Genomic DNA, 16,225 nt, shown 5'->3' on the forward strand with positions numbered 1-16,225 from the left:
TCAACAACAATGATGAGACGGCACCCAGAGAGGAGGTAGAGCAGCCGGCAAAACAGTGCGAGCACAGCAATTTGAGTCACAAAATGGACCAGACAAAAGAGATGATCGTTGATTTTAGGAAGGTGCAGACTGATCACCACTCATTGCACAGAAATGACTATACCTTGGAGAGTGTTAGGAGCACCAAGTTTCTGGGTGTGCACATAACAGACGATCTCACCTGGCTCCGCAACACCACCTACTTAGTCAAGAAAGCACAGTGCTGCCTCCACCTCCTGAGGAGATTGAGGTGAGCGAGGCTCCCCACTCCCCCCATTCTAATCAATTTTCACAACACCACCATCGAGAGTGTCCTGACCAGCTGCATCACTGTCTGGTTTGGGAATTGCAAGACGTTTGACCGTAAGGCCCTATAAAGAATTGCAAGGACTCCTGAGAAGTTTGTCGGGGTCTCCATTCCACCCATCTGAGATATTTATCAGGTGTGGTACATATGTAGGTCCCTTACCATTGTCTATGATCCCTCAATCTCCAACTATATTTTAACCCCCTACTATCAGGCAGGGATACTGTAGCATTAGGACAAGGACCTTGAAGATGGTTCCTGAACTCATGACAGCAATACCATCTTGGTTTTAGCCATCTGGTGCTTTGCTCCTGGTAGGGTCACCCATAGTGATAAGATCAAGGGGGTGATTCTAGACAAAGAGCAATCCAACCAAGACCTGAACAGTAGAGTTGGCAGTCACCTCGCAGTCCGTGCCACTGGACCCTGAACCCCGACCTGAGAAGCTGGTGAAATATTCTGGTTTCTTCAGCTGCGTAAGTCTAGAGAAGACAATCTCTGGGCCCGCCAAACGTGAGATGGAAGCACGAGCCCACCGCAAAACCCCATTTGTGTGGATGCCATGTAATTTGTTACCGTTACAAATGAGTGCCATGAAATAACAGACACTACACCGCATACAATTAAATTCTTTATGATTCTTAATTTGACTAAAAGGTTGGTAACAAAAAGAAAAAAAAAGAAAGGGGCCCAGTTTAATGAAATAGTCTAATATGCACAAGTTGTAGCTCACGGTTTCCCCAAGTCACCAATCCTCAATTGATCTCACCCTGGGCTTTGACAAATCATGGTCCCACTCCAGGTCAAATCCTACGACCTTTTCTCTCCAGTGTCTTCTCGCTTCGTCTCTCTTGAACCACTCAAAAATAAAACCCAAGCCCAACCTTAGTGCCCCTCACCAGAGAAACCTCCTCTTCAATTCGACCATCCTAATTGGATGGCAGACACGTCTCCTCATCCCTTATCTTCAACAATAACCCACACTTAAGCTGAAAACAAGTAGCTGGCACAGAACAGCACAAAATGAAACACATACAGCACAGCAGTAAAATATATGGACCAGGGCATTACACTGGGAAGGGATAGGTGAAGCCAGGGGAACTCCTCATTCACTCCAGGTCTGTACAACACCACTACTAATGCACCACTTTCTATATCTTCTTCTTTAAAGGCAGATACACAAAGCATGTTTCAATTCTCTGCCATTTTTACATTTTACATGATAACTTCTTCAGTCTCAGTCTGTTAAGGGACTAACAATAAATGTTTTATTAATGTTTTTCATTTTGCATAAAGAATTATTTAAAAATCTGTAAACATGCTATAGAAATATTTACTATCCTTTTTATAATTACTTGACAGTTATCTCGACTTTGATCTTCGAAATTCTAAATTTCCCCAGTCCACAAGTCCATTGATCTTGTTGACAATATTGCAAGCTGCTTCCTTTAATCTGATACTGTAACTGCTGAAGAGTTTCAGCCTGAAATGTCGACTGCACTCTTTTCTATAGATGCTGCCTGGTCTGCTGAGTTCATCCAGCATTTTGTATGTGTTGCTCGGATTTCCAGTATCTGCAGATCTTTTCTTATTAGGCATGGTTGGACCACCTCTCCTACTGGGTTTTTGTGCCAATATAATTGATCCAAGTTTGTTGTAAAATGTATTAATTCTTGCTATGTTGGCCACTGCTTGTTTATGTTTTATCCTTTAACACCTTTTCCCCAATTTATCACAGTCAACGTATGTCTCATACCTTGAGGACCCAAGCTTCAGAATCCAATGTTCAACTTTTATGTAAACTTTAAGTATATTACTATCCCTTTTCCCTAAAGACCGTAATCCAAAAAAAATTAATTAAGCTTTCTGAATTGCACAGTCCAAGAAGCAAACATTTCCATATGATATTGAAGGCCATTCTGTTTTTCAAGTATATGGAGCTGTCACAGCATACCCCTCACGCCCATTCCCACACTTATTTCTCTGTAATCTGCTCACATCAGCCTGTACAACAGCAGCACCCATCCCCAATCCTCAGATTCTCCAACACACAAGAGACTCTGCAGATGCTGGAAATCCAGAGTAACACATACAATGTGCTGGAGGAACTCAACAGGTCAAGTAGCATCTGTGGAGGGAATAAGCAGTCAATGTTTGGGCCAAGACCCCTCATCAGGACTGGAAAGGAATGGGGAAGGAGCCTGAATAAAGGAGGGGGAAGGATAAGAAGAACAAGTTGGCAGGTGATAAGTGAAAACCAGTGAGGGAGGGGGGATGAAGTGAGAAGCTGGGAGGTGATAAGTGGAAAAGGTAAAGGGCTGAAAAGGAAGAAATTTGACAGGAGACAACAATGGACCATGGGAGAAAGGCAAGGAGGAGGGACACCAGTGGGAGGTGAAGAGAAGGGGTAAGAGGGCAGCCAAAATGAAAAATGTAAAAACAGAAAAGGTGGAGGGGGAGAAATTACCCCAAGTTAGAGACTTGCACAGTAGAAAATTTATAGTGACCAAATAACCTGTGACGTGGGAGGAGACCAGAGTGCCTGGGGAGAAAAGGCAGCATCTATCCTCAAGAACTCTCATCACAGTGGTCAGACAGGGAGGGAGAAAAGTCTCAAGTCAGGAAAAGCTATTCATTTTACAGTCATCGGGACCTGAAGCAACCTGCACAACCCTAACCTTACTTTAGCAATGGAGCACCTCTTGCACTACCATTGTCACAGCTTTGATCATATCTTTGTTTTTTGTTGAACTAATGTCTTGCTTTTGCAGTCCTCCAAAAACCTCACCCCACTGAAGGGTGTAACTTACGACTTTCAAGATTCAAGACTGTCTACTGTTATTCTTCAGGACACCAGTGTAAGGAAGAACAAAATGCTTGTTACTCTTGAACCAATGGGGCTTAAGAAAGACAATAAGCATAAACCACACAGTAAATGTAAAAGCAATCCTATTAAACACAATGTACAAGTACTCTTTAGTATGGCTGTATACATAAGATTAGCTTATATAAATAAACCAAATGTATTGTCTGTACCTAGAGCCCCGATGTTACTGCAAGCAAGTTTTTGTTGTACTGTGCCTCACCTCAATGTGCTGGTGCACACTGCAATAGACTTAACTTGAAAGCGCGTAAGCTCCAAATAGACAGCACCGGAGTCAAATCTGAATTTGGATCAGTGAATATGCAAGGTAGAATTGCCTGCTATACCAGCTCATTCATTGGTTCATCAAGAAAGCCAGCAGCAGGGTGGCTGCCAACAGACTCCGTGCTAAATTGGAAACCTTTGCACCCATTTCATACTCAAAATGAAACATTTAATACATAGTAATTCCCACACCGTTTTTAGTCCTTGGTCACCTTCTCTGTTCAGAGGTATTTTTTTCCCTTTGGTTTGTCAATATCATTTCAGAAACAAATGTAACCAAACTTAAAACTGATTTTAGTTACTTCTGAGATCATGCTTCTGTGGATTGAAATTGGTCTCAGGAGGTGGTTAATGGGAAACAAAATCATGCAGAGTTTAAAACAGGCTACTGATGCACTGCCATGTGTTCTACAACTAATATAACACTATTAATCTCTCTCCACCTCATACAATCATATAGGCCTTAGTTAGGAAACATGCTCATCATTATTTCACTGGAACCTGAAGGATTAAGTGAGGATCAATTGATGGATCACCAAGTAGGCCTGTTAGAAATCCAGCTCAAAAGATCATAGAGCCAGCTGACAGCATCAACAGTAGCTTCAAATGGCATTGCAAGAACCAATCAGAAAATTAGAGCCACTCGTGGGCAGCACGCTGAATGTATACCGTGTGAAGCAAAAAGTAACCTGTCGGAAGAATTCAGCAGGTCAAGCAGCAACTTTCAGCAGGAAAGTGTACAGTCGACATTTCATGTGGAGACTAATCATCTGAGCTGAAAGAGTAGAGGGGAGGTAGTAATATAAAGAGGTAAAGAGAGGTGGGGCAGATGAAAACTTACTTATCCAATGTCATACGATCCATTCCCCTTTGATCTCTTTCTCTCTCCCTTATCTCCAATTTCTTTCTCCTCCCCCATCTACTCCATCTGCCCATCAGTCATGCACTCCTCCCATTGGGTCCTCTTCCCCCCACTGCTCCCATCTGCCCACTGTATCTCCCTTATTTAATTCCTGTTATAAAATGAAATAATCTATAGCCCTTTGTTACCTCCATATCTCATCTGCCAAGCCTCAGTCTCTCTCTTTGCCCGATGCCTTTCCTAAGACGCCATCTGCCCATGGAACCCCGCCTCACAGCATCCACTTATTGCTTGCCAGCTCTTGCCCCATATGAGCCTCGCTCTTTATACTGGAGATCTCCCCTCTGCCATCAGTCCAGATGGAAGGATGCTTTCTGACCTGCTGAGTTTCTTCAGCAACTCATTTTTCAGCACCTGCAGTCTAGCCTTTCCATATTTTGCCCAAGGATCTTTTCTGTCTCAGCCCTTCCAGACTGAGGAAATAAACTCCAAGTGGCATTCAAACGCATACTGTACTGATCTAAAGATTATGCAATGAACTTGTTGAAACAATGCTGAAAGGAAGTACATCTCAGAAACATTCAATATTATGAGAAGTCACAATCCCACCAGAACAAAAAATGCAAGAATTATTCAATATTTTTCTTACTCCTATTAAAGTAGTTTCCTTTCAATTTAATGACAATAATTTAAAAAAAAAGCTTTACTTTCTTCTTAATGGATCCCATGTATTACTTTGAAGTTTAACTAGCAAATTCTGCTACCAATTAGCCATGAACGTCAGTTTTCCCTGGTGGGATTCCAGTTATTGCTTCAGCAGAAAATGGCTATGTATACCAACAGTGATAAGAACATTAACTTCACAACTGAGAGGTCAGGAAGTGCAGCTTTCTGGCTCCTACTTTAAAACAAAGTCTGCTGAGCAGACCCTGAAAAGATTATCAATTCTGATCCAAGTCACTATACCAGACTGCAAAATAAAAGAACACATCATTACTTCTACATCAATACCCAACAAACCGGGAGAGACAACGGCAGTTTGCTCCACACTTTAAAGTGCAAAAATGTTGAGACATTTTTTCTGCAGTAGAACAAATAAACAAGGGTGGTTCTGGTGCATCCTTTGCCATCAATGCAGGCAGTCTGAGGGAATAGCAATCTCTCATCTCTTCCCTCTGTTTTAAATAGAGCACAAGAACAGGGACTTGGGCTCATTATCCCATCCGTTATTACATTTGTCTCTTTGGCTGACTGGAGGGCAGGCATCAATGGTATCTGCACTATCTAAAAGTTAACAAACAGCAGGGTCTTCTTTTGCATATTGTTGTTTGTCAGTTTTATGTATAGCTTTTCAGAATTTCAAGTGAATTTCTTAATGCCTGCAAAAATGGCTCTCGAGGTAGTACATGGTAACCTATACAGGCAGTCCCCAGGTTACGTACGAGTTCCGTTCCTGAGCCCGTCTTTAAGTTGGATTTGTACGTATGTTGGAACAAGTACATCCGGTATTATTTAGCGTCATTTAGTCAAACGTTTGTCTTAGTATATAGTATATATTTTACCTTTCTATGCATATAAAACACTTAAGAAATGTATGTATTCCAATAATTAAACCACTGCGTTGCTTAGTAATAATTGTAGCTTTCAACAGGGCAGGGCCTTCCACATGTTCCATTATTCTCACTTTATCCTTTAAAATTGTTCCGATCGTTAACTGACTGTAGCCTAACGCTTTTCCAATGACCGATGGCGTTTCACCTCTTTCCAAACGCTTTATTATTTCCACTTTATTTTCAATCGCGATCGCTTCCCTTCAATAGAACAGAAACACTGCGGGCGGCAGGTCCTGACCTGCACCAGCTTCGGAGGTCCGCCGGGTCCCAAGAACCACCACACTGAATTCCCCGGGTCCTAAACTGCACCGCACTGAGACAGGTTAAATGTGACAAGTGGGGGCTGTGTGGGGTTTGGGCATTTGATCCTCCACAATATTCCGCGTGGGAATTTAAACTGGAGGTGACTTTTTTTTTACGAGGTTGAGTTGCAAGCTCAACATCAACCTCGCACAGATGGTACAGGAGTCACTGGATCGACATCAACCCGGCACGGGAGGGGTCTGTCACTAAATTGAACTCGGGAGTCTCTGTTCTCTAGCCCGGTGCTGATCCAACTGCACCACCAGCCAACCGGAACGGGGGGGGGGGGGGGGGGGGTCAGGGTGAATCTGACTAAGAAAATTTTAAGCCAAGTACAAAGTTAAACACTGAACACTGTGTCAACGGCAATAACTTAAAATGGCGGATGGCGTCGCAATCTGACTTCAAATGGCAGACATAAGTACGAGTTGTCTGTAAGTCGGACATTCGTAACTCGGGGACTACCTGTACTTTGATAACAAATTGACTTTTGCTTTGAAATTGGTGGTTAATTTGTTTGGTTTGCCACCATAGACTACAAGTATAATCCAGTCCTGACAGGCAAACGGGCATCTGTAGGATTACAAATATATAATTGAGTCACCTATTGCTTTGGCCTCTCGAGGAAAAGCTCATTTTTGTGAACATCACTTCCTGTACGCAAGCCTTTTTATTGCACCGCTTCCTGCACAGGTAATCTTTATTCTGCACATGATGGAAAGACATTCATCTTCATTCACTCTTTATTTGTCTTTGAAATGTAATATCTTTTCACTAAAATAAAAGATATCCTCTTAAAAACCCTGAAAGAAAGCTTCTGTCTCATGTGATTGTTTAGCTCACTCCATAGCTGTGTCCACACACACACTGAGGGCAGCAGACCTATTAAATAAAACACCCTTTACCCACAAAGCATTTCAGTTAAAAATTAGTGCTTGTTATTCCTACATTTACTTGTGTCATTGTTTTAAAACCAAGAATGTGCTCTACAGGCAATGAATCCTTCAAGACAGTGGATTCTGTAAAGAATAACTCCATTCTGTAAAGCAAAAGTTGTTTTTAACAAGGCTTCAATCTCATCAAAAGTTCAGCATGAATAAACACCAGGGTATAGTTATAGGCAAACATGACTGCAATTCGTAATCCGTGATCAGGATCATGAGACGTTTATTTTCACTCTTTCTTCACTGGCAATCTACTCTCCAAAAAGATGGAATTCTCTTGCTAAATTTTAACTCTCGCCTCCTAAAGTGCTAAGTTCTAACAGGGCTATCACTCTATGAATGTCACCAGCCTTCAGGTGTTTCACCCAACCAATCATGTTGGAGACCTTTATGTGAATGTTTAACAGTGAAAGCCATCACCAATCAGGACTGACCCTCACCCTGCCCAACATTCACAAGAACAATGCTGATCGATAGTTTCTCATCGTATTAGGCAAACTGCTTAGTAGATACACATTTTAACTCTCTCTGAAATTATTTCTGAAATAATGGAATCATATATGCCATGCTCCAATCCACAGGAACTATTCCAGAATCTATATACAGTAATTCTGAAAAATGACAACCAATACATCTAATATTCCAGCAGTCATCTCTTTCAAATTCTATGTCATAAATCAACAGATCCTTAGGATTTATGGCCTCTCTAGTATTTTTAAATTAATATTGATTGCTTTTCGCTCTTAATTCTTTCAAGTCCTTTGTATTCCAGTACATTTGTGTCTTCTATAAAGACAGAAACAATATATTCTTTAATTGCCTGATACAACATTCTAAATTTAAGATATTTTTATCTATTTAATTGAGAAATGTTCTGATATTGATGACTGTTCAGCAAAGGTTCACTGGAATGAGTTCTAGGAGGAAGGGTTGATGAAAAAGGTACAGCAAGTTGAACTCATTGGAATTTTTGACAATTTTTTGGAACTAAAACACTGAGAGAACTTGAGGTAGATACAGAGAGAATGTTTCACTTTGCAAGGAAATTCTGAGCTCAGAAGCATTAATTCAGAATAAGGGGTTGTCCAAATAAAACAAAGCAAAGAAAGGAACTTTCTTCTCTCAGAGGAGTATGGATTTTAGGAACTCTTTATTTCAGATGGCTGTGGAGCCTGCCATTGAACATATTGTTACAATAGTTTTGAGGACTTCAATTTTCAGGTAGATTAGGAAAATCAAGTTGGTGCTGGATTCCAAGAGAGGAAATCTGACTACAAGAAACCTTTCTAAAGCAGCCTGTGGTTGTGCTCACTCGTGGAAAGGCTAATCTGGATTGGGTGTTGTGTAATGAACTAGAATTGATTATACAGCTTAAGGTAAAGGAACCCTTGGGAGGCAGTGATCATAATATGATAGAGTTCAGCATGTGGTCTGAGAGAGAGAGACAAAGTCGAATGTATCAGCATTCCAATGGAGTAAAGGGAATTGCAGAACATTGCAGAAAAGATCATATATAAAGGAAAGCTAGCCAATAATAGCAAAGAGGATACCAAAAATTTTTTTTCAGATATATACAATAAGGAGTAAAAGAGAGGTGAGAGTAGATATCAGACTATTGGAAAATGATGCTGAGAAAGTAGCAATGGAAGCAAAGAAATAACAGAAAAACTTAATGAGCATTTTGCATCAGTCTTCACTGTGGAGGACACAAGTAGTATGCCATGAATTCGAGAGAGTCTAGGGTGTTTGATGGCTCTGAGCCTGTACTCACTGGAGTTTAAAAGAATGCGGGGTGGGGGGGGGTCTCATTGAAATCTATAAAGTGGATGTGGAGAGGATGGTTCCTATAGTGAGTGATTCTAGGTACAAAGGATACAACCTCAGAATAGAGGGACATCCATTTAGAACAGAGATTATGAGGAATTTCTTTAGCCAGAGGGTGGTGAATCTGTGGAACTCATTGACACAAATGGCTGTACAGGCCAAATCATTGAGTATATTTACAACTGAGTTTGATACGTTCTTGATTATTCAGGGTGTCAAAGGTTATAGGGAGAAGGCAGGAGAAAGGGATTGAGAGTGGTAATAAATCAGCCTTGATAAAGTGGCAGAGTATACTCGATGGGCTGAATGGCCTAATTCTGCTCCAATGTCTTATGGTCTTATATTCTTGAATAGACTTATTTTACTGTAAGGAGTCAAGATTTATAGAGATCTGACAGGAAATGAATGCAGCCCCGAGCCATGTTCTGACTCAGCATGTGCACATTACAGCTAGTCCAAATGATTGCATGTTCAGTTTCAACACACTGTCAGTCTTAAATGACAGTGCAGTCCCAATGGGTCGAATGGCCTGATTCTGCCCTAATGTCTTATGGTCTGTGTTCTTAATGGCAGAGGTAAGGTCCAGGAATGACATGCCCCTGCTCTCAGTTTCTCTCATTCCTGGGGCAGAAACTCACTAAGCCACTCTTTAATTATAGCCTTAACTGAGTGCCGTCAGATTTATGCATATTCTAAATAGAAAAATAAATACAAGTAATAGAGAAAGAAGGGATTTTATCCAGAAACCAAATACCCATTTCGGCAATGGAGCTTATTAAGAAGATTAATCCTTTGCCTTGTGTATCACTGATAAACTGTCTCACACTCCGTGGCAGATACAAGCTCTGAACTTGCCAGACAATAGCTATAGCAGTCCTGTCAATATTGTTTCAATCACATAATTTGTGATTTGTTTGGAAAGTATGCTTTTATGGCAGCCCATCTGAAAAGTCCGTTGCCATTTTAGATCCTATCTCTCCAAGAAGCAGACAGCTGGCTACCCTTACACCACCGTTCACAGGGTGAGAATCTGCAACTCTTCATACTTCATCTTGATCGTAAATGTAGAACTCAAAGGAAGGTTTATAAGACCGACGGTGCACATTACATTAGATCGAGTTAAAAGCAATTGCAATAACGAAATTCAGCAGATGCTGGAATTCCAGACTAACACACACACACTTGCTGGAAGAACTCAACAAGTCCATCAGGACTCTTAAAGTGTGTTTTTCTTCCACCTGATGAAGGGTCTCAGTCCAAAACCCTTTCCATCGATTCCGCCTGACCTGCTGAGTTCCTCCAGCATTTTGCACGATACTCTGCACATACAGAGTCCACAGATTATCAGCCTTCGAATCGTTTTAAACAAATTGAACATTTATGAATACCTAAACGGCATTTAAGTAACCGGTCAAGATAAACTACCATCTGTACCAATATCTCATCAGGGCAATAAAATGGGGGGAAACATGTTACACTGGTCGAAATCTAGTTTCCAAGGCCAGGTTTTCCCTCAGCACTGGCTAGGAAGAGGCCCCTTCGTTCCCATTTCACACGCTTCCACCCAGATCTGCACCTCCTGTCCGTTTCCAGCCAACGCTTCAAACCACTGCCCAGATTCGACAGCTCTTTGCTCAACCTCTCGCAACAATCGCTAGCCCACTGAGGTCTCGCACACGTTACAAGGCTGCACGGCGCAATATGCCGGATAAGCGAGCGTGTGCCGGATTCTCTAGGAAACATTCGACATTTCACACAAACGGAGATCAACTGGAACTCCAAAAGCCCCGCCATCAGAGCAAGCGAACGAAATTTCCGGAGGAAAACACACCACTCCATCAATCTTCACCAAGGTAGTGCATAATTCATTTCTAGCTGCACAAACTGTACGAACATTCTTGCCTCACAAACTGGACAATTATGCGTTGTGTTACTGGAGGAGAAGCTCACGTAGCCTTTGAATCTATTTTAAGGGCTTGACACGGACGAAGCAAGGAAACATGTTAAATGTTTTTTAGAAAGTTCTTTGAACGGCAACATCTGAACAATTGTGTTGCAACTTCGGGTGTTGTTCGTGCCTTGAGTTCCTGAAGCTAGAGTCAGTCATGGAAGCCGGCCGTTCGGCCCATCTATTCCGTGCTGAACTATTACCTTGCCTAATCCATCGACCCATTCCCTCCCATTCAGGTACCCATTCAAATTTCTCTCAGATGTTGAAATCGAACCCACATTCACCACTTCCGCTGGCAGCTGGTTGCACACTCGCATCACCCTCCGAGTAAAGACGTTCTCCCTTTCACCCTCAACCTATGACTTCTAGTCTCACCCAACCTCAGTGGAGGACAAAAGCCTGATTGTTTTTACCCTGTCTACACCCCTCATAATTCTGTTTAGCTACTATAACACTTTGTTGCTTGACCCAATTAGGGCAATATTACAATACAACAAACAAGCGCCAATAATGAACTCATAACTCAATTCCATTCATCTTCTCCCGTGACTCTCTTGATACAAAACTTGTGTCCTTTATTTTGCCAACAAGAATCAGCAGTACAATGCGACACATTTGGAATAGTAGCAGATTATCTAGGTGTGCTGCATATGTAAACAACATTTAATGCAAGTAAAGTGCTGACACATAGAAACAATGACACTGACACAAAATACTAAACTGACACTTGCAAAATGATTCCTGCACGTTTGGTGAAAAACGACTTTGTCATCTGTTCCAATGTATTTTTATGTGCAAGATGATTTCTCTGTAATATGCATGATGGCACTACAGCGGGCGAATAGTTACGTGAAAAATTGGATCAAAATTATTGATCAGTTTTTTAATGTAATTAAATTCCAGCAGGATGTATTGACGTTTAAACCATGGCTGTTCTCATATAGAAAAACCATGCCGCCGATTACAGACAGGCAAATACTGGGAGCATATAATCAGGTGGCATTTTCACGATAAAAGAACATGTTTAACTTCGTCTTATTTTTTCTCCTCTGCACAGCACAAGCCGATGAACATGAGTCCCGGTTAGGACAATCTATAAATGACAATTTCCCCGTTCAGAAACTCCGCACTATCAGTGTGGGAAACGCACCGAATCTGACAGATGAGAAATCACGCTTTTAAAGGAAAGTTAGGCTTCACCAGCGCCTTTTTAACATACACACCGAAGCCAACCTTATTGCTTTTGTTATTAATTCACACAGTTTTATCTGTAGTTTTTAAAGCCCATCCATACCCATCAATACTGTCGCGCTAGTATCAATTGAGATTTTGTTAAAACCAGCTGTTAACAAGCGCTGTCGCTGGATTTCCACTCACCCCCAGTTTTCTGCTGCGAATTTTCACATAGCCCTGTTTCACTATGTCATTAAAATTTGAAGCCATGGCTGGTGTCGCTTTCCCACTGCTGAGCAAGTCCCTATTCAGCCGGGAGCCCTCTCCCCCGGCAGCTCCACGGTTGAGCCCTCGAGTGTGCGCTAACCCGGTTTCTTCGTCTTCGTCTTCTCCTCCTCCTCCTCCTCCTCCTTCTCCTCCTCCTCTTCGCGTGTGTATTCAGCCGGCTCGGAGGCTATTCCATCTCAACGGGGAGGCAGAGTGTGTCACCTGATTTTTTTCCCGAACTCCGCTTCCTGGATTACACCATCCCCAGTTGTCAAAGGGGGTTTGCTTCAGAAATCTGTCTTTTACCAAACGGAGCGTAAACCGCAGACTGTGCACATCTTATCAAGTGAAAAGGAGAAGAACAGGCATTGATTTTAGATTTTGCATCACTTCCCGTTGGTAACTTTTTAATCTAGTTTACATTGATTGCCTTGTTTTTATTATAGATCGGCGATATCTGTTATATTCTTCAACGAAGTATTTATATACACTGAGGAATTATATATGTCAATGAAGAATTTATGTACATTTATCCTGAGGACAGGTCTCGGCACGAAAAGTCGACTGTTTTTTTTCCCGTAGATGCTGCCTGACCTGCTGAGCTCCTCCAGCATCTTGCATGCGTTGCTTTAGACACGCTGCATATATTATACAAAGAAACACACACGAGATGTTGGAGGAACTTAGTAGGTCAGAATCAGTATCAGGTTTATTATCACCGGCATATGTCGTGAAATTTGTTAACTTGGACTGGACTGATGAAGGGTCTCGGCTCGAAACGTCGACTGTTTACTAGTTTCCATAGATGCTGCCTGACCTGCTGATTTCCTCCAGCACTTCGTGTGTGTTTCTCTGGATTTCCAGCTTCTGCACAACCTCTTGAGCTTATGATACTGACAGCATTGTTTGTCACGAATAAAAACCACAATGGGGTAAATCTGACAATCCTCACGAACAGGTCTCGGAGGTGTGTGCGTGGCAAGGTTAAGTCTTTTACTGCAACCCCTCAGAAGGTGTCCGAAGCCTTCATTTCAAGGGGGGCGGCATCTCTTAAAGGGGAGGTGCTGATGGTTGTCTTGCAAGTAAACCTGACACGAAATAGTACAGAATGGCATAATACTGGATGGGGCGGCGAGCGCTCATGGTTTTCAGAGACAGTGTTTTGGAGGGGGCAATTCAAGTTCAAGGGTATTGTCGTTCAAACGTACGCAGGTATACAGTAAACATAGTTCCTCTGGGGCCGATGCCAAGCACAGTACATACAGTCACACACAGCACATGTAGTTGCAATCCAGCACGTACAGTAACAGTATAAAATTGGCTGGTGGAGGAGGTGGGAACTTTGAGAGGTGTCCAGTCCATAGTGTGCGGCCTGAAAGCCCTTCATATGGACAATCAAAAGGCAATGAGAACTGTTATCCCTGAAGGCTGATGCTACCCGTCAGTGACCTTGATGTAAGAATTATGGGATAGATTGAGTCATATAGCACTGCAACTGGCACGTCAGCCAAGCACGTTAATCATACACTAACCCTGTTTCATTCTGCCCACAATCCTATGTTTAAATATCACCAATAATTTTGTCCTAGTCCAGCCACGTGGGCACAATGACCAAAATAGCAGATGAGCATCTCTGCTTCCTCAGGAGGGTAAGTGAATTTGACATGTCTTTCTTAAACCTCACCGTTTTTTATAGAAAGCATCCTATCGGCATGTAGCACAGCCTGGTATGGTAAATGCTATGCCCAAGACCCAATGCAACCCAAACCATCAGGTAATCTGCCTCCTCCATTGACTCTGTTTTCATTTCCACAGCCTTGGGGAAAGAGTCAACATAAACAAGGATTGAAAGTTCAAAGTTCAAAATAAATTTATTATCCAACTATGTATATGTTACCATATACTGCCTTGAAATACATTTTCTTGCAGTCAGGAAAAAAGAAATACAATAAAATTTTATGGAAAAGTAAACATAAAAGACAGACACTGATAATCAAGCAACGTGCAAAAGCAGTCAAACAATGCAAACAAAACCAATCCTTTGTACACGAGTTGTAATGAGTCCTTGAAACGGACTCTGTGGATCTCGGATTCATTTCAGAGTTTTGGAGAGTGAAGTTATTCATGCCGGTTCAGGAGCCTGGTGGTTGATGGGTAATACATTTCCTGAACCTGTGGTGTGGAAACTCGGGCTTCCGTATGTCTTGTCTGATGGCAGTTACAAGAAGATGGCCTGGATGGAGGGGCTTTTTGATGATGGTTGATACTTTCTTGTGGCTGCACTCCATATAGTGTACGCAATGGTGGGGAAGGCTTCACTATGAAGGACTGGGCGGTATCCATTTTCTGAAGACTGTCCTGCTCCCGGGCATTGGTGTTTCCATACCAGGCTGTGATGCAGCCAGTGAAGATGCTCTCCACTGTACATCCATAATTTGTCAAAGTTTTTGGAGGCAGGCCAAATCTATGAAAACTTCTAAGGAAGTAAAGGCACTTTCTCTGATATAAGACCGTAAGATATAAGAGCAGAAGTAGACCATTCGGCCCATCAAATCTGTTCTGTTATTTGATCATGGGCTGAGCCAATTCTTCCAGTCATCCCCACTCCCCTGTCTTCTCCCCATGCCCTTTGATGCCCTGGCTAATCAAGAAACATATATCTCTACCTTAAATACACCCAATGACTTGGCCTCCACAGCCTCTTGTGGCAACAAATTCCACAGATTTACCACCCTCTGATTAAAATAATGTCCCCACATCTCTGTTCTAAAGGGACATCCTTCAATCCTGAAGTCATGCTCTCTTGTCCTAGCCTCTGCTACCATGGGAAATAACTTAGCCATATCTAATCTGTTCAGGCCTTTTAACATTCAGAATGTTTCTATGAGATCTCCTTCATTCTCCTGAACAGGGAATACAGCCCAACGGCTGTCAGATGTTCCTTATACAGTAACCCTTTCATTCCTAGAATCATTCTCGTGAACCTTCTTTGAAAACTTTCCAATGTCAGTATATCTTTTCTAAAATAAGGAGCCCAAAACTGCACACAGTTCTCCAAGTGTGGTCTCATGAGTGTCTTATAGAGCCTCAACATACCTCTATACCTCTAGAAATGAATGCCAAGATTGCATTTGCCCTCTTCGCCACCCACTCAATTTGGAGATTAACCTTTAGGATATCCTGCACAAGGACTCCCAAATCCCTTTGCATCTCTGCATTTTGAATTCTCTCCCCATCTAAATAATAGTCTGCCTATTTATTTCTTCCACCAAAGTGCATGACCATACACTTTCCAATATTGCATTTTACTTACCACTTCTTTGCCTATTCCCCTAAACTATCTAAATCTCTCTGCAGGCTCTCCGTTTCCTCAACACTACCCACTCCCCCACCTATCTTTGTATCATCGGCAAATTTAGCCACAAATCCATTAATCACATAGTCCAAATCATTAACATGCATCATAAAAAGAGGAGGTCCCAACACCGACCCCTGTGGAACTCCACTGGTAACCGGCAGCCAGCTGGAATGGGATCCTTTTATATGCACTCTCTGTTTTCTGCCAATCAGCAATGCTATACCCATGCTAGTAACTCCCCTGTAATTGCATGGGCTTTTATCTTGCTAAGCAGCCTCATGTGCAGCACCTTGTCAAAGGCTTTCTGAAAATCCAAGTACACTACATCTACTGCATCTCCTTTGACATGTTGATGCCAAGGAATTTAAAATTACTGACACTCTCCATCTCTGATCTTCTATGAGGACTGGCTCATGGACTTCCTGCTTCTTCCTCC

The 16,225-nt window shown here is 42.1% G+C and overlaps 1 protein-coding gene across 2 annotated transcripts in view; it reads right to left on the reverse strand.

Annotated features, from left to right (window-relative positions):
* Positions 1 to 12,587, reverse strand: part of dok6 (docking protein 6) — a 527,037-nt gene extending 514,450 nt beyond the window's left edge. For both annotated transcript variants that reach the window (XM_059971537.1, XM_059971547.1), the window contains exon 1: positions 12,369 to 12,587. In XM_059971537.1, coding sequence (XP_059827520.1) covers positions 12,369 to 12,434 — 66 coding nt within the window. In that variant the 5' untranslated portion in view covers positions 12,435 to 12,587. The remainder of the gene's footprint in view (positions 1 to 12,368) is intronic.
* Positions 12,588 to 16,225: the final 3,638 nt, after the last annotated feature.

Source organism: Hypanus sabinus, chromosome 1 (assembly GCF_030144855.1).
Source record: "Hypanus sabinus isolate sHypSab1 chromosome 1, sHypSab1.hap1, whole genome shotgun sequence".
Lineage (NCBI taxonomy): Eukaryota > Metazoa > Chordata > Chondrichthyes > Myliobatiformes > Dasyatidae > Hypanus > Hypanus sabinus.